The 19,626-nt window shown below is 36.4% G+C and overlaps 1 protein-coding gene across 5 annotated transcripts in view; it reads left to right on the top strand.

Annotated features, from left to right (window-relative positions):
- Positions 1-19,626, top strand: part of Rabgap1l (RAB GTPase activating protein 1 like) — a 466,677-nt gene that overhangs the window by 25,400 nt on the left and 421,651 nt on the right. For 3 of the 5 annotated variants that reach the window (XR_006146840.1, XM_042674519.1, XM_042674522.1), the window contains exons 2-3: positions 12,728-12,898; positions 14,723-14,915. Coding sequence is in view for 4 of the 5 variants with exons in the window: in XM_042674519.1 (XP_042530453.1) it covers positions 12,761-12,898; positions 14,723-14,915 (331 nt within the window). In the remaining variant the exon portion in view is untranslated. The remainder of the gene's footprint in view (positions 1-12,727; positions 12,899-14,722; positions 14,916-19,626) is intronic. The other 2 variants (XM_042674520.1, XM_042674521.1) reach the window with 2 other exon arrangements.

The following is a 19,626-nucleotide window of genomic DNA, read 5'->3' as shown; positions in this document are numbered from 1 at the left end:
AGTTTACAGTAGTTGATGTGTTCCCCCCCCCCCCCCCTCCCATAATGAGGTTTGAACTCAAGAGCTTATGCTTCCTAGGCTGGCACTTTACCATTTGAGCATCCCTGCTTTGGGTGAGTGTTTTTGGAGATAGAGGCTAGAAAACTTTTCTGCTAGGCTAGTCTTGAATGGCCATTGTCCAGATTTCAGCCTTCCTGAGTAGACTACAAGCATGAACCTCTTATACCTGGTTCTGCTCTGCTCTTCTCCTTCCTTCCTTCCTTCCTTCCTTCCTTCCTTCCTTCCTTCCTTCCTTCCTTCCTTCCTTCCTTCCTTCCTTCCTTCCTTCCTTCCTTCCTTCCTTCCTTCCTTCCTCCCTTCCTTCCTTCCTTCTCTCCTTCCCTTCCTCCCTTTCTCCCTTCCTCCCTTCCTCCCTTCCTTCCTTCTTTTCTTATTTCTTTCTTTCTTTCTTTCTTTCTTTCTTTCTTTCTTTCTTTCTTTCTTTCTTTCTTTCTTTCTTTCTTTCTTTCTCTCTCTCTCTCTCTCTCTCTCTCTCTTTCTTTCTTTCTCTTTGTTTTCTTCAGTGGAATATTTTTTGTTTACTTCTTGTATGATCAATTAAGTTTTATCATTAATTATTATTGTTATTTTGTGTAAGTACTGGGCCTTGAACTTAGGGCCTTGCACTCTCACTTGGCTTTTTCCTTCAAGGCTGGTAGTTTACCACTTGAGCCACACCTCTGCTTGTAGCTTCTTGCTTGTTAATTGGAGATAACAGTTTTGTGGACTTTCTTTTGCCCAGGCTGCTTCAATCCTTAGATCTCAGCTTCTTGAGTAGCTAGGATTATAGGCATGAGCCACCAGCACCTGGCTATAAATTATTCTTTAATAGATCAACTAAGGATGATCAGTTTCCTTAGTAGCTCATAATACTATCGTGCAAGTGTTTTGTAAACTGTTGTGTCTCCTAAAAAATCATTTCTGTTCCTAGAGAAACTACCTTTTAAAAAATTGATTGATTTCAGTAAGACTTGTAGAAAACATTATAATTTTCTAACATATTTATTAGATGAAATATTTGCACACCTTTCTGCATACATGTGGAGACACATTATAGACATAGAATTTAGCTTTGTCTATTTCATTTGTGTAGCCTAATGTCTTAGTTGGCTTTCTGAAAAATATTTTAAATGTTGTTTTCTGGCCTACTATTATTCTTGATTCACACTAAACTGTAATTATCTCATTAATCTCAAAGCATGTCTCTTCCAGTTCTTTAGTGTCCATTGAAGTAGAGGTGTTTTTTTTTTTTTGTTTGTTTGTTTTTTGCCAGTCCTGGGGCTTCAACTCTAGGTCTGGGTGTTGTCCCTGAGTTTCTTTTGCTTAAGGCTAGTGCTCTACCACTTGAGCCACAGAGCCATTTCTTGCTCTTCTGAGTAATTTTATTGGAGAAAAAAAGTCTCAAGGACTTTGCCCGCCCTGGCTGGCTTCAAACTGTGATCCTTTTTTGCTCAAAGCTAGCGTTCTATCACTTTGAGCCACAGCTCCACTTCTAGTTTTTGAGTGGTTTATTAGAGATAAGAGTCTCAAGGGGACTTTTCTGTCTGGGCTGGCTTTGAACAGTGATTCTCAGGTCTCAGCCTCCTGAGTAGCTAGGATTACAGGCATGAGCCATTGGTACCAACCTCATGATGTTTTTTGATATGCACAAGTCTTAATTACAGTTTTCTTTATTATTTCCTCCCTTTGTTCTTCCCCATGTGAAAGTTCGAAATAGTTTTCATTCTTTTCATCCTAGTCATTTAAGAAAAAGCCAAAAATCATTTAAAATTTTTTTGAATATATGGTTTCATGTAGAGACAAGTTTAAATTTGTCTTCCCCTTAATAGCTGTTTGTTCCATACAACTGATTTATTGAATAATTCTTGTTTTCTTCAGTGTTGTGAATAAACTTGTATGTTTTAGTATTTAATACTGCTGTTACAAAATACATGAGATTAGGTAATCTATATATACATGTTCATAATATAGATGTAGATGTGTACATATACATATGCCTTTGTAGGGGTATTTGTAAGCAATAGGAACTTTTTTTCTCATTGTTTCTAGGTTGGAAAGTCTGAACTCAAGGCCTGGGCACTCATGGTATTAATGAGGGCATTGTGTGATTCAAGATGTCCTCGTTGCTGCATTCTCTGAGGAGGGTGGAAGGGGATGACATTCTAAGTGCACAGATTCCAAAGGCCATACTCTTCAAATACTGTTGCATGGACAATTAAGTTTTCAGTGTGAATTTTGGAGGGAATACTTTCATTAAATCACAGTACTGTTCTTTTATCAGTGTTTTGAATCATGCTACCTTTATTTTATACCAAACTAATTTATAGTAAGCTCTTGAATTTTCTATCCTGTTTCTTTGACTTGACTGTATTTTCTTATACCAGCATTGCATAATTTCAGTTAATTCTTCTTTTCTCTGATAATATGTACCCAATGCCCCAGTTTTAAAAAGTCTCCTCACAGTTTCTTTCAGATGTAGGTACTCATTGATGCTTAGTGGGTATATAATGTGAACACTTTCAGTCATTGTAACAGCCGAGTGGTGCTCAAGTCATACTGTTTTCATTGGTGCAAAAGTGAAATGTAGAACACATTAAGCTGAGGAATTAGGATTCAAGTGCAGGCAGTTTGGTTTTGGGGCTTGTATTGTTAACCACCTAAAGCTTAGAATATTTTTTCAAGTTTTACAAAACTTGTGTTTAAAATTGTGAATTTGTAAATCCATTTGGGGAGAACTTAAATCTTTACAATATGTAGTTACATAATGTTTTTCTGAGTTCTGCTCTCCTGTTATGTTATATATCGTTATTTGTATTTGTTAGAGTTTTTATGTTCTTTATTGAAGTTTACTTGAATTCTTTGTTCTGTATTTCTCATGAGGTTTTTCTTAGATACATATTTTGTTGATACTGTGTTATAAATGGATGAGATAATAGCTGACTAAAAGAAGTATTGAATTAGAATATTTTATATCTGGAAGGCTTGCTTAATAGCAATAATTCTGATTAGCTTCTTTTTTTTTTTTTTTTTTTTTGGTGGGTTGTGAGGCTTGAACTCTGGGCCTGGGCGCTGTCCCTCAGCTCTTCAGCTCAAGGCGAGTGCTCTACCACTTGAGCCACAGCACCACTTCGAGTTTTCTAGTGGTTTATTGGAGATAAGAGTCTCATGGACTTTCTTGCCCAGACGGGCCTTGATCTGACATCCTCAGATCTCAGCCTCCTGAGTAGGTGTAACAGTAGGTGTGAGCCACCAGTGCCTAGCTAGCTTCTATTTTCATAAGTAATATATTTTAGGAAATATTTAGAAATGAGATATTTAATAGTAGAATGCTTTATCCACTGATAGCAGAAAAAGTATGAAATCTGTAGATAATACATGTTGCCTTTAAGCTTAGCTAAATTGTATAGCTGGTTGAGTTTCATTCTAGAGATTCCAAGTTTCCTGGGGAGGGAGTTTTAGTCACTTGTTTTCTATGTTCTTGGACAGAAAGTCTTTAGATGTCCTTAGTAGTGATAAGGATAGGGGTTTTACTTGATGTACTTGGCTGTACATGAGACCTGAGACGTGGCTTTTTTCTGCTAGGGCAGATAATGTTGATGTAAAAGAACAGGAAACCTTCCTTGTTATTTAGATATAGATTATTGCAGTTGGTATAAGGAAGGCAGGATGAGTATATATAGTTACAAAGCACAAAACTAAGAAATTTGTGAGAGTACTCATTTATGACTAACAGTACATTTTATGCTTAATAAATCTTAGAGGGCTGCTGCTTTTCTGAAGTTGTTACAGATTTTATAACTGTAATACTTCAGTTCAAAATGGGCTATGTTCTGATATGAAGTATTTTCATTTTTATATTTAAAGGAGTCTGTAACTATAGCTTTGGTGTCTTTGTTGCCACAGTGCCTATTGTTTTTCATTCAGTATGTATTACTTTAGTGTTTTTTGTGTTTTGAGGATACAGCAGTGCATGGGACAGAACATATATTCTAGTCCAGTTTGGGAAGTGTTAAACTGTAAAGGAACTAGTTGATTCCTTCTACTTGATGTAAACTGTAGTTGATACTTGGTTTTATTTTTTTTTTTGGTGAAATACATTAAAAATTTCTCTTGTTTTAAAAATTACCAGTCTTTTTGAAGATATTTTTATGTTCTGTTATTTGATTCTTTCAGAAGTGAATCTTTATGCTTGGCTAGAATGCTTTGTTCTCGATTTAGGTACATATCTATTTACCATAAAAATGGACTCCAGCCAGGTGTCAGTGGCTCACAGTTGTAATCCTAACTATTCAGGAAACTGAGATTTGAGGATTACAGTTCAAAGCAAGCCATGGCAGAAATGTTAATGTAACTCCACTCATATTTCCAGGTGATCAGCAAAAAGGCAGAAATGGAGGGGTGTCAGTGGTAGATCACCAGCCCTGAGTGAAAAAGCTAAGGGCAAATACCCAGGCCCTGAGTTAAAGCTAGTACCAAAAAGTTAAACTAAAAAAAATTAACCCCACATTTTATATTCTCATGTCTTAAGTACTTGCTTTGTTGATGGTTGCCTTCTTCTTGAATTGTGCATCTGTTAATTTGTCATTGTATTTTGAACAGTTTTTGCTTTATATATTAGATTTTATGCTGTTTGGTATATAGAGGCTTTTGACTAAGAGAACTTCAGTGTGGCTTGTACCACTTATCAATATAAAAAGACCTTGTTTGTCTGATATAAAAATAGGCATTCTCAGTGTATGGCTTGAGTCAACACTTATTAGCTTGGTACCTCTTTCATCATACTGGTTATTAAACACTCAATCATCAGTAACCACTCTTTGTTTCCTGGTAGTAATGATAGTGGTGATAAATATACAAAAACAGACTTTAATTAATTCTAAAGTTTGAGTCTTTCAGAGTGGAACTCTTATACCTCATGGATTGATTTAGGAAATTGACCTGATGGCTTTCTGCTGTCTCCAGGGAAAAGGCTGAGGTTTTTTTTTTTTTTTTTTTCTGTTAGTTACCTGCCCACTTGGTGGGTAAGTTTTCACTACGCAGAGTATCCTGAATAGTGAGGAATGGTTAGAAAGTTGTAAAAATAAAAGCAACAAGAAAATAGACAATAAATAGGTGATGGCCAGTGATTGGGGAAATGGAATGGGGAAATGGAAAATGGGGAGTGATTGATAGTGGGTACAGAGTTTGCTTTGAAATTAGATAATGATGATGGTTGTATGAAGTTGAGAATGTCTTAAAATCAAGACCTTGCTAAAAAAAATAATGCTGGCATGAGTGGCTCACACCTGTAATCCTAGCTACTCAAGAAGCTGCCATCTGCAGTTCAAAGCGAGTCTGGGGCAGGAAGTCCATGGGACTTTTTTTTTTTTTTGGGTCCTGTCGTGGGCCTGAACTCTGGGCCTGGGCACTTCCCTCAGCTCTTCAGCTCAAGGCTAGCGCTCTATCACTTGAGCCACAGTGCCACTTCCAGCTTTTTTCTTTTTGCTTATGTGGTGCTGAGGAATCGAACTCAGGGCCTCAGGCATGCAAGGCAAGCTCTCTGCCACTGAGCCACCTTCCCAGCCCCGTCCATGAGACTCTTATCTCTAATTAACCATGAGAAAACTGGAAGTGGCACTGTTGCTCACAGAAGAGCTCAGGACAGTGCCCAGACCTAGAGTTCAAGCCCCACTACTGACAAAAGATATGGAACAAATCCAGATGCCCCTCAGTAGATGAATGGTGAATGGATTGAGATAATGTAATATATATATGTATATATATGTTTATATGTGTATACATACACATACACAATGGAATTCTGTGCTTCCATCAGAAAGAATGACACCACCCCATTTGTAAGGAAATGGAAGGACTTGGAAGAAATCATATTAAGTGAAGTAAGCCAGACTCAAAGAAACATAGGTCCCATGGTCTCCCTTATTTGTAATAATTAGTATACATCTAGGATAATCTTAGCTCAGTAGTTATGTGCATATGACCATATAAGATGATGCTAAGCGAAATGAGCTCCAAGACATGGACACAAGAGGTTTTTCTTTGTTGTTGCTGTTCTCAGTGTACTATGTAATTTTTTTCTTTTGTATTTTTCCCCCCGTACAGTTTATCCCCTGTTGTCACTGCATTCCATTTTGGCACTCTGGGTATTACATATGTGTTTATCTGAACTAGGGAAGGGAAGAGGAACAACAAAATGGTGAGCCAAATGACAAAGGGGGAACCTATGCAACAGTGATTCTACAAGGCAGTATGTTGGAAATGATCTGCACAACTTGGAGGGGGGTTGGGGGAAGAGGGAAAGAGGGAGAAAAATGAAGGGGAAGGGGAAACAAGTTAGACAAGAAATGTAATCACTACCTTTTTTGTTTTTGCTGGTTGTGGGGCCTGAACTCTGGGCCTGGGCCCTGTCCCTCAGCTCTTCAGCTCAAGGCTAGCTAGCACTCTACCACTTGAGCCACAGCGTCCCTTGTGGCTTTTTCTGCATATGTGGTGCTGAGGACTTGAACCCAGGGCCTCATGCGTGCAAGGCAAGCACTCTACCACTGAGCCACCTTCCCAGCCCATTACTACCTTATTTATGTAACTGTAACCCCTCTGTACATCACTTTGACAATAAAAAATATAAGGAATACTTATTTCTTGGAATTAAATGTCATTCAGTTCCAGGGTGGAAATAAAGCTAATAAAGGATTTTAATTGTTGTAATTTTGTGTTTTGACAAGGCCTTCAGAGATCTGGATAAGCATAATTTTAGTGACAAATACAAAGGTAGATGGACTTTTTATTTAGGAGAATATGGTAGAACTAGGGAGAAAGAGTATGGATGCAGTACTTCTGGCGTTGCTTGTTCAGACTATACTGGCTTATGACTTCTTCTGAAGATAGCTTGCTTGGATATTGCTTTTTCAAGTTTCCTTGATCATAGAAATATATGCTCCTCTTATGAATACTCTTACTGAAAAGCAGAATGGGAGATAAGGAGATTTGGAATTTGTTGGTGGTGGGAAGTAGTGTTAACAACTGCTTATCATGCTTTGCCTGTTTTAAGCACCAGAAAGCACCTAAAAATAATCCTTGAGGTAGGATTTTCAATAGAAATGATTAATAAGCTAGTAGACTTTGTTGAAATCATAAATCTCTGCTTTCTAATAGTGTTTATGGTTTTCATTTATCTTGTGAATATTGTAAAATGAAGTAGATAAAAGCCAGTACTTGATCAATTTTTACTTTGATTTTTTTCTTATTTTTTATGGTAATAAGATTTGAAGTCAGGGCCTTGTACTTAATAAGGAGGTATCCTAACTTGAACCATCCCTCTGTACTTGAGTTTTTGTTTGTTCTAGGCTGCCTAAGTTAGTTGCAACCTTGTGTAGTAGAAGTTGAAAAGTCTTTTCTCTGTTAAAGTTATTATTCTTATTATTAAGGTATTATACAGAGGGTTATGCTTATCAGATAATGAGTACATTTGTCTTTGGACAATGTCACTTCTTCCTTTGCTTTCCATCAGTTTCTCCTCATATCTCTGCCCACACTTTGCAAGGCAAGTGCTCTACCGCTGAGCCACCTTCCCAGCCCCTCTGCCCACACTTTGCATAGTTCATTTTCCACAGAGTGTCTACTGAATACCATGACTGCATTTGTTCACCCTTCTTCCCCTCATTTTTGTGCGCCCGCATCCCCCTCAAAGGACAGAAAAGGTAACAGCAAGAACAACAACAAAAAAGCAAAAACAAACACCACCACCACACTACCAACAACCAAAAATCCCCATATTTCCATTTCCTGATCTTTTCTCTTTTTCTTAAAAAAGGGCTTTAAAACATTTCTCCCCACATTCTATAACTTTCCTCATAAGCATCTGTTGAATTTTTTTAGAAAAATAGTCTTTAAATTTTTTTCTGTTACTTGCATCAAATCAAAGGGAATATTTTTTCTTAAAATCTTGTGAATTTGAAGTTTTTTCATGATTTTGAATTGTTTTTAAATTATATTTTTATTATCATTAGTTGTACAAAGGTTTTTAAATACAATGCATCTTGATCAATATCACTACTGTATCATTCTCCCATTTCTTCCCTATTCCTCCCCTCAATTTTCCTTGTTTCATAGGATATGCATGGAATATTTTGACTAAAACAACTGCAGTTAATTCTAGTTCTTTTATGTGGATCTCTGTCTTTTAAAATTCCTACTAATCTTTTTTTTTTTTTTTTTGGTCCAGTCGTGGGGCCTGAACTCTGGGCCTGGGCGCTGTCCCTCAGCTCTTCAGCTCTAGGCTAGTGCTCTACCACTTGAGCCACAGCGCCACTTCCGGATTTTTTCTTTTTGCTTATGTGGTGCTGAAGAACTGAACCCAGGGCCTCAGGCATGCAAGGCAAGCGTTCTACCACTGAGCCATCTTCCCAGCCCCATTCCTACTAATCTTTAGAAGTAGGCAGTTATAGATTCACATACACATACCTGGTCACAAATACTTAATATGTGTCCAGAGCTTTTGTGTGTTATGTACAAGTTGAGCATCTGTAATCTGAAAATCTGAAAATGCTCCAAACAGAATCTTTTTAAGGGCCAACATGATTCTCCAAGTGGAAAATTCCACATGTCATGTGATAGGGCTCAATCATAACACAGTCGCAATAAAGATAATGTATAAAGTTACTATAAGACTACGTATATAAGAAATACATGTGAATATTTACATTTGTGTCCAGTACCAAAGACATCTTGAAAATCAGAAAAAAAGTCTATTGTCTGAGGCATTCCTGGTTGTAAGCATTTCAAAGAAGAGATACTCAATCTCTTCCAGTTTCTTTTGATGTATTAACAGCTATTAAAACAGGCATATCACAGAACTTTTCTGTGTGCTAGTAAGACTCTGAGTGTCAAAGACAGATATAATATCTTTGCTTATAGATTTTAATGGAAAATGTAAAGTTGAAAGTAATTTCTTCCTTCCTTCCCTTCCCTCCCTCCCTTCCCTTCCTCCCTCCCTCTCCTTCCCCCTCCCTCCTTTCCCTCCTTCCCTCCCCCTCCCTCCCCCTCCCTCCTTTCCCTCCCTCCCTCCCCTTCCCTCCATTCCCTCTCTCCCCCCCCTCTCTCTTTCTTTCCCTCCCTCCCTCCCTCCCTCCCTCCCTTCCTTCCTTCCTCTGTTGTGTTGATGCTATTATCTTCTTGGGTACCAGTGGAGGCTTACTGGATTGCTGGTCTTGTTTAGATTACATAGTTGAAGAGGATAATGGAGAGCTTCACTTTTCTGTAGCTACAGAAACTATAGGGGTTGAAATGTAGTTCATGGTAGAGTAAACAGAGTTTTTGGGCAAGAAAGTAATTTATTTAGATAGTTTTGACATTTGCTTCTGTCCCTTTTATATCTCATCTTGTGTTATCCTTTATGATCTAGCTACCATGACCTCTTTTCTGTTTCTCAATAAGTCTTTTCTCCTATCTAGACTTGTGCATTTACTGTTACTTCTGTTAAAGTTTTTCTTGCAATTCTTTCCATGGCTAATTCATTTTTATTCAGCCAAATATCAAATAAGTTTTTTGTAGTACTTATTGCAGGATGTAATTCTAATTTTGTGTTCTGTTAGGATGTTATTAGCTTTAGGAAGACAGACAGCTGTGTTTATTCAGGTGTGTCACTTCTAGTACATAGTAGGGACTCAGTGAATATGTATTGAAAGCATGAATGAACCGAATCTTGAAGGAATCAGTTTTGAAGGTATGAGGTAAGAGCTAAGATCTGAAAGGGGAAAAATTGCTGTGATTAAGGAGCTATAATTAGAATGTGGCAGGGGTAAAAGTATAATGGTCCTAGTTATTCCAGTTTGGGTTTTATTTGAATTAGAGTGTAGAGGTTTTAGTCTGAAGTTTAAGGTAATCTGTCTTTTAAAAAGTTCCTTGGACAGATGGGTAAAGAGTAGATTGAGGAGGATAAGACTGGTAGGAGATAGTTAGGAGACTTCTGCAGTAGATAGTAGTAGAGGACATGATGGAAAATGAATAGATAGAGGATTTATTTGGATATGGGGCTTGCTATGACTTGCTAATGAATGGAAGAACAAAAAAGAAGAGGTAACTCAAAGGTGACATCCAGATTTCTTGTTTGAGTAACTTAGTGGAAGATGGGGTTATTTACTCAAATGGGGAGCTTGGAAAACAAGTTTCTAAGAGACATTAAAAATTCTGTTTTGGTTATATATATATATGTGTATATATATATATATATATTTTTTTTTTTTTTTTCACTAGTTCAGTCATGGGTGTAAACTTAGGACTTGGGCGCTGTCCCCAATCTCTTGCTCAAGGTTAGCTCTCTACCACTTTGAGCCACAGCTCTATTTACAGTTTTCTGGTGGTTAATCAGAGGTAGGCTGCCTAGGCTGACTTTGAACCATGAGCCTCTGATCTCAGCTTTCTGAGTAGCTAGGATTATTGTTATGAGCCACCAGTGTCCAGCCTCTGATAATATCTTTACTTGGGAATGTGAAGTAGACAGGTGGAGTCTAAGTCATGAATTAAGAGAAAGCATTTGAGTTGGTATAGAACATGGGAGACTGGTAAAATATATACATATATGCTATTTTAATCCATGATTAGAGACATTACTTAGTATGTGTGGCAAGTGATTTCCAACATTTGGAACTCAGATGGAAGAACAACGACCTGAAAAGGATTTGGAGAGGATTGGATATAAAAAGCTATGGTATTTTGACAATAAAAGATTCACAGCAGCTTGGCATAGTAGCTTACACTTGTATTTGTAGCTACTGGACAGGCTGCGATTGGGAGGATCATAGTTTGAGGCCAGCTTGAGGAAACAAATTAACAATAAAATTTTTTTAAGAACCTTGGCCCATGCCTACCATTCCAGTTATGTGGGAAATGTGAATAGGAAGATCATGGCCCATGCTAGCCTAGGCAAAAAGTGAGAACCTAGTAGAAAAATAACTAAAGCAAAAATGGCTGCAGACATTAAGTGACAATTTACTTAGCAAGTGCAAGGCATTACAGTACAGCCTAGATGTGTAAAGACATGGTTGTTAACACATTCTGCAGTTTGGGAAACACACGTGAAGTGGAAAAATCTTTAGAAAATAGATGGATCTACTTCCAAGGGTTTCTTAAAACAGGACATTAGTATGAGTAACATAAATAAATATTGGACAGACCATGAGGAGATAATTCTTTTCTTTGTTTTGGCATTCTTGGGAGTTTTGATTTTTAAAAGTTGGAAAGTAATGTTTGAATGTGTAATTTGGGAGTAAATGATTTGTTTTCCAAGATTAATGGTGTTAGTGCCACCTAGTGTTCACATTAAATATTGCAGCCAGATTTGTATGTGGCAATAAAGCCGAGTAACCCCAATTAGAAAAAGAAAATTTCTGGGAGAATTTTGTGTGTGAATTTCTTGTGATGTTCAGAGTCCTGTGTTGTTTAGCTCACCTGTTTATTCTGCTTTTCTATCACATTACCCTTTTGCTTATTTTTCAATTTAATACTTAGTGCCTTTTGTCTTCCAGGTTTTAGCTCATATATTTCCTTCTTAGCAAGTTCTTTCCTACTACCCACGTTAAGATTATTCTACACTTACCTTAGGTTCTCTTTATCACTATAGCCTGTTTTATTCCTCATCCTGGGAGTTCTTTTGGAATCAACACTTTTCCTTACCTCTTTTTTCCTCTCACTTTGTATGTAAACTTCAGAATAGTAGGCCACCTGGCTTCCTTATTAAGTCATGGTATCCTGGAACAATACATTCTTGGTTATGTAGTACATTTCTTTTTTAGACATTTATATTTTGTTGTAAAGGTGATGCACAGAGGGATTATAGTTATGTTAAGTCAGGTAATGAGTTATATATTTGTAAAGTAAATATTAGTAATATATAAGTGGTAATATATGAACTATAGGAAATGATAGTGTTAAGTTTCTGTGAGCGTATGGATTTATCCAGAAACAGAATTATAATGTATTTGATTACCGAAACTTAGCTGGATTAGGATAGAATGAAAAATTTTCTTTTTTATGAGCTGGTATTAATGTGTCTGGGAAAGAAAAAAATTGTGGATTGTTGAATTCTGTATTAGCTAAGCTCAGTGACCCAGGAAAAACATGTAAAGGTGATAAATATTGGAGAGATATGTTTTTGAAAGCATTTGTATTTAATTAACAAAGTAATCAAAATGATAGATTTGTTTTTGAACCACAGTTTTCCTCTGTCAAACTCCTACCTTAAGTTTCTGGATCACTTAAGTGGTCTTCAAGCCTCTAGAATATTGGGACTATAGGTGTGTACCACCATGTTAAGCTGAAGGTAATTTGTTTTTGTGTGAATTTTTAGGTGTTTCTGTAATGTGTTTATTATTTCTTAAGTTTATTAAAAAGAACAAAAACTATCTCTCAGGGAAATAGAGAATTATAGGTAAGTCTGTTTAGTTGAGAAAATGAGAAGATTTGTGTTTGTTTTGAGGGAACAATATGGTTCTTTTAGTCTATAAACTCAGGAGTAAAGAGAGTATATTTCCATTATGTGGAGCAGTCCAGGAAAGTAACCTCTCTAAATTTGAGATGATTTTCCAGCAATATTCTTCAACATGAACCATTTTAAAAAGTACATTAGTTTATAATTTTAAGTAGTTTATGTTTTTGTCTAATAGTGTTTTTTTATTCCCTGCGTTTTTCCTAGGTGGATGTGGGAAGAGAAGCTTGAAGAATTGAAATGGAGGTCAGAGCTTCATTGCAGAAGGTTAGTGGGTCATCTGATTCTGTGGCTACACTGAACAGTGAAGAATTTGTTTTGGTTCCTCAGCATGCTGATGATACTTCTACAAAAGATGATGAAAAACCTCAACTGAAGGTATTTATTTCTGTTCTAATATGACATTATTTTAATTCACTCTTTTTTTCTCTTTAAAACTATTTGAAGATTATCTTGGGTGGTATATAAAAATTTAAGGTTTTTCTCAATTACTAACCTTGAGAGGAAATAAAAATCAGTGTTTGCTTTATCTAGAAGTTATTTACTTGATTTGAATGTTTTAAAGATTTTGCTTTTGGTTATTTACCCTGTAATTTGATATTTCAGAAGGAAGAAATTAAAGGGAAAATAGAAAAGGTAGTTTGCAAATTAAACTCAATGGTTAAATCATAAAAATTTAATTGATCCAATTGTTTCTGTCTTCGGGTTTTAAAAGTCAATTACATAAAAGTTGATTTCTTTTTCTTTAGAGATGGTTTCCATTATGAAATTTGTTTTAATCAGCTGTAACATTCTACTAGGTGATTTAACAGTAAACTTGTGTAAATATTTTGAAAGTATATATCATATATTTATCAGCTCTTTTCATTTGGATCTGGTCATTTTTCTTTTCTTTTTGGATTAGTTTTCCTACCTCAAAGGAAAGAAAGCAATCAAACACAGGTATATGTGTATGAGGCGTAATTCTCTCTGTAAGCAGGGATGGAGTAAGTTAGCAGTGCTATGTATTTTTTCTGGCGTTTGCTTAGTATTAAGAATAGCAGCAAAGATGCCTTAATATATGTCTAATAATGAAATTAGTACAAAAATGAGATAATTGAATATCCATTACATTATTCTGATAATATATTGTTTTATCCTTCAGACTTATCAGTGGCTTAACTTTTGGATAGCTATATTTTTATTTTTATTTATTTTTATTTTTTATTTTTTTTGGGTCCGGTCGTGGGGCCTGAACTCTGGGCCTGGACACTGTCCCTCAGCTCTTCAGCTCAAGGCTAGCGCTCTACCACTTGAGCCACAGCACCACTTCCGGCTTTTTTCTTTTTTGCTTATGTGGTGCTGAGGAATCGAACTCAGGGCCTCGAGCATGCAAGGCAAGCGCTCTACCACTGAGCCATCTTCCCAGCCCTATATTTTTATTTTTATTTTTACTTTTTGTCAGTCCTGAGGCTTGAACTCAGCCTGGGTACTGTTCCTGAGCTTCTTTTGCTCAAGGCTAGGGCTCTACCTCTTGAGCCACAGTGCTACTTCTGGCTTTTTCTGTTTATGTGGTGCTGAGGAATGAAAGGAACCCAGGGCTTCATGTATGCTCAGCAAGCACTCTACCACTAAGCCACATTCCTAGCCCAGCATTATTGTTTTTAAGAATTCATTTATTTACTTAGGCTTTATGCTTCACCTGCTTTTAAGAAAAAAATAGAAGTCAACTTATATTTAAACAAATTTATAATATTCTCCTTGGTAGCTAGCAAAGAATTTATAAAAAAATCATAAACTGTTTGTACTGTCTTTTAAAAGGCATTTATAAATTATCCTGTTTAAATTTACCCATTTTCTCCTTAATAGCATGTAATTTTAAGATCATATAACTTTTACGGTGCATTCCTCCCCAAATGAAAGGTATAAAAGAAAAAGCAATCTCTTTAAATAAAATCTCTTACCAAATGTAGTTGGAAGTTACCCAAAGTATTTATAAAGAATCGTTTTGTGAAACTAATAATCTTCTCATTTAGTGGGTTTTATTATTTGGAATTTAAATTTCTTATATGTGATATAAGCACATTAGTTCTTAGTATTCAATAAACATATTTTTAATTTTTTTGTAGAAACAAATTTTTCTAGAAGAAATTATAACAGTTTTACAGAATTAATATCCCAAATTATAATAGGACTGAAATAGAATTATGTTTCTGTCTACAGATAGTTTCTAATGGTGATGAACAATTGGAAAAAGCTATGGAAGAGATTTTGAGGGATTCTGAGAAAGGACAAAGTAGTCTTCTTGTTGATTGTCAAAGTTCCAATGAGATTTCAGACCATTCATTTGGAGATGTTACAGCCAGCCAATCAAATAAGCCATCTCTTCAGTTAATTTTGGATCCATCTAACACAGGTATTATATTCAACTCTTAGAAAAAACTGATAGTACATATTTTAAGATGAGCAACTGAAAATTATTAATTTTATTTTATTTTATTTATTTTTGGTGGTACTGAGGGTTAAACTTGGCTTCATGCATGCTAGGCAGGCGCTCTATTGCTTCAGCTATGCTTCAAGCTATTTATTTAAGTTTATTATTTTCCCTTTTCCTTTTCTGTTTTCTGTTTATTGAATAATTGGATTGTTTCCCAGACAAAAATTTTATATTTGAGAAAGTTTCCAGTTAAGGAGGTTTCCAGAAGAGGGCTAGGTATGGTGGCTCACATCTGTAATTCCAGATACTTGGGAGGTAGAGATAAAAAGGATCATTGTTCCAGGCAAAAAGTTGAAACCCTGTCTTAACAAACAAGGCAGTCAGGGTGGTGTGCCTCTCTAACTCCAGCTATTCAGGGCATCCTAAGTGAGAGTATGGTATTCCAAGGCTGGCCCCAGGTAGAAATACAGGACCATATTAAAAAAAAAAAAAACCACAAAGGCAAAAAAGGACTAGGGACATAGTTCAAGTGGTAGAATGCCTCTCTATGAAGCACTAGCCCTTGAATTCAAATTCTAATACTGTCCTTCCTCCCAATTCTCTGAAGCATGTTGTTTTTAACATATAATCTACCTGATGATGTCTAGATTACAAGTTCTATCCTCCTTTCTGTTTCAATTCACTTTTTAACTCCTTTTGCTATACTTCTTTACTCTGCTACATACATGTATAGCATGGTAGCAAGTCCATGACTTACGTTAGTTTACAGACAGACTGAAGGGATTGTCTTTTTCCTCTTTTTCTTCTCCAGGACTTTCTGATTTACTCATTGCGCCCTTGGGCCCTGTTTCTTTTTTCCTCTGATAGAATGAAGATTTCTCTCTTAAAGCCATGTTTCACTTTGTGTTTTTGGCAGAATTACTTTATCCTGTACCAAGTTGAAGGACAAGTAATGAGAGAAAAGAGAGAAAATATTGGAAGTTTCCTTTTCTGTTTTTGTTGCAAACTTGTTCTTTGCCTGATATTCTAGCCATTGAGAAAAGCCTTTCTCTCCCAGATTTTAAGTGCTTTTGCTACTACCACACTATTGCAGTATGACTGGGAGAGGAAACAGCAACAACAACAACAAACTGCAATTTCCACAGTGGTTTGCATGAACTTTACCTGTCCTTTGGCCAGAAAGATTAGCTTTTCCTTACCATTTTGGTCTTTATTGTGTTTTGGCAACTGTGGCCATCCTTAGTTTAAAGCTAGAATACAAAGGTTAGAAAAAAATGAAATTCACAAACGAAATGAAAACACTTTCCCCCTCAAAAAAAATCAGCAACAACCCATCAATACTCAGTACTCTCATTGATTCTTCAGCAACTCTTCTTCAAGGTTTGCTTTCTCTTCCCTCACTCCCGTCTATCACTTAGGCTATGCCCCCAGCTCTTTTGTTTTATTTTATTTTTGGGATAAGGTCTGGTTTACTTTACTGGGATGGCCTTGACTCCTGATCCTTCTGCCTCCTAAGTTGATAGGATTATAGCTCTGTGCCATCATGACCAGCTTTTATGTTTTCTTTTCTTTTTTCTTTTTTTTTACATAATGTGTTTTCAGGTAGTTGCTTTATATTCTTTCTAGAATTTTTAGTTCTAACCCATAAGAAAGACAACCTATATATAACAAATATTACTTTAACTTGGTTGGTCCAGTTGTTTGTTTCTGCTAACATCTCAAACTCTCTTAGTTTTGCTGATGTATTTTGAAGTTCTGACAATAAAGTATATTGTTTTAAAATTATATTTTCTTGGCTAGAAGAACTATTGCAATTGATAAATAACAATCTTGGGTTTGTGGCAATCTCTAATGAAGACTAGTCATTACTACTGCTCCAATATATTTAGATGAATATAGAAGCAAAGATGTAGGTCTAGGAAGACCTTAGTTAAACAGGATAGTAATAGAAAGAAGACAGTGGGGACACTAATGAATAATCTAGGTGTGTGGTTGTATTGGGAAGGAAGAGGTGGGAAGACCAAGCTTAATAGGAGATGAATGAGAAAGTAGAATAAAATAGAAAAATTGAGCTAATTTTGTTGAGGTAGGATGACTGAAATGAAGAGAATTGAATAAGCATACACACATATACAAGCAAAAAAGTAAAAAAGAAAGGTGAAAGAAAAGCAAAAACAAAGCAAATATAAAAACTCAAAGTAACTAATACACAACAACAAAACTCCAGAGAAAAAAGAAAGGATGTTTGGGCAATCTAATTACTAAGAAAAAATGTACGTAACAAGGAATGATTAGTGATAGGGCAACAGGTATAGAAGGAAATATGAGCAAGAAAAAAAACCTGCTCTACTTGTGGAGAGAAGTAAAGTATATATGTGGAAGGTTCATCAAAAGGGTATGAAATATGAATCAAAATTAAATATTGAAAGGAAGGTGTTGTGGTACAAATATGATGACTTTGGAGGAAAAGAAGAGAGAAGCAAAATTGAAAAGTGAAGGAACAGGGGGTACATGTCCTACACTGAAAAGTAAAAACTAAAAATTAAATGATACACAGGAAAGAAATCAAGATAGCAGTAACAAGTACAAATAGATATATTAAACATGGTCAGATTTTTTTTGTTTTCCTTGGGTGGGATGCAAGAACACCCCACTATTTTGTAGAGCTGGATGGGAAGGCTATCAGCACAGAGAGCCAGGAAGCAGGCCCTGGATAGTGAGTACTTAACAGAACATTTCCTTCAAAGGTTCATGTCTACCCTTGCCTCAGACTTAAGCAGTTCTCTCCTAGCCTGCGAAGGTAGAGCCACTGGAGAACTTCCTCCCCCTCAACTCTCCCTTCAGAGTCCCTGATGCCTGTTAATGCCTTTGCTCTGTGACCCAACAAGGCATCCCTGAGATCTTTCTTTCTCTACCAGATGTTTGGAGTGTTGCCTATTGGGGTTTCAACTGCTTCTAAATAGTGGCCTCTGCCTGGTCTTATGAGTTGCCATTTCAGTTCTCCATGGATAACAACAGTAGCTTCTGTGTTTCTGCTGTTTGTCCTGGCAGGAAATCCCCAGCCTCCCTTCCTAAGCCTATGGTATCAAACTAAGCTGACAGTGTTTCGGCCTTTGAGATTCCCTTAGGGAAATTGTCAAGCACTTCTTTCTTCCCTTCTTCTTAACCATCTTTTTTGACTAACTTACATCCAGATTCTATAGAAAATGTCCTGTGAGTCATGTAGCCATGGTTACTCCTTAGCCCCAGGCTCAAGATGGCAACTTCCTGTTTCTTTCCACAAAAGAGGAGCCACAAGATCCCTTTCTTCACCAAGGCTAAACACTCCTCTGGGGTAGTCAATGCCTCACAAATCCCTGTAGTGGAATTAACAATCTTGCAGATTGTTTGGGCTTTTCTTGGAGCTAGGTTGGTGGTTTGTAGGCAGGACCATCTGATTTTATCTTGTAATCTTTCATTTCCCATCTAATAGTAGGAGCCAGAAGCTACTCAGAGTACTTTCTTTTCTCCAGTTGAGAATATTTCCCTGAAGTTTTTTACCTCCCTGTCACCTCCTTCTTCTCTCCAGAATCTGCTTTATTCTGTGACACATTGTATTCTCATTCACAGAGTGAAAATAGCAGATACTTCTAATCTGCAATCTTGCCTTAACTCTTCTAGAATTGTGTTTTCTCAATGAATTGATGATTTTATTATTGTGAAATATCTCCTTTCTCTTGTTAAATGTTTCTTGTTTTGCGTCCTATCTTTCCTGATATTGATATAATTCCTCTAGTTTTTTTTATAGTGCTGACTTATATTTTTCTGTTAAAATAACTTTTTAACATATTGTGCCTTTTAAGTGTGTTTTGTAGATAACTTTCAGTCTTTTACTGTTTAGGCATGGTCAACAAACTATACTCTATGGGCTAAATCCTGCTATTTGTTTTGATACGGCTTGCAGTTAAGGATGGTTCTTACCTTTCTTTTGTGTATAATATTGTGGTTTGTGCTGAGGGTTTTGTGATCACTAGGCAGGTACTTTTTCTTCGGCCTCATTTCTAGCCCTTTTTGCTCTAATTGTTATTATAACTACTACTATTTTTGATACTAATAGAGCTTGAACTCGTGACTTCACACTTGCTTGACTAGCACTTTATCTCTGAGCCATAACTTCAGCCTTGCTTTTTGCTGATTATTTTGGAGATAGAACGAAACTTTTCTGCCCAGCTTTCTGTGGTTACTTTTTGAGATAAAGTCTTGGTGTTTGTTTGTTTTGCCCTGGCTGGTTTGTCTGTACCACAGTCTTCCTGTTTACTTACACTTCTAACCAATAGCAAGGATGCCCTACTCTCAACCCCTAATTTTCTGTTGACATGGAGTCTTTCACAACTTTTTGTTGGGCCTGGAATGGAACTGTACTCTTCTCCATTAGCCTCCCATGTAGCTGGGATGACAAGGTGTGCCACCATGACCAGCTGTACTATGAGATAGGGTCTTGTAAACTTTTTGCCTGAACTTCCCTAGAACTGAAATATGCCTGGTCTCTGCTTCCTGAGTAGCTTAGAGGATACTAGCTGGTTTTTCTTCCACATTTTTAAATGGTTGAAAATACATCAAAAAAAGAATAATACTTTGTGACACAGGAAAGTTGCACTAATATTCAAATTTGAGATTATAAAGTTTTGCTTTTCTTTAAAATAATCTGTAC

The sequence above is a fragment of the Dipodomys spectabilis genome, unplaced genomic scaffold, assembly GCF_019054845.1.
Source record: "Dipodomys spectabilis isolate Male_0828 unplaced genomic scaffold, ASM1905484v1 ptg000019l, whole genome shotgun sequence".
Taxonomy (NCBI): Eukaryota; Metazoa; Chordata; class Mammalia; order Rodentia; family Heteromyidae; genus Dipodomys; species Dipodomys spectabilis.
This window is presented reverse-complemented; position numbering and strand designations above follow the sequence as displayed.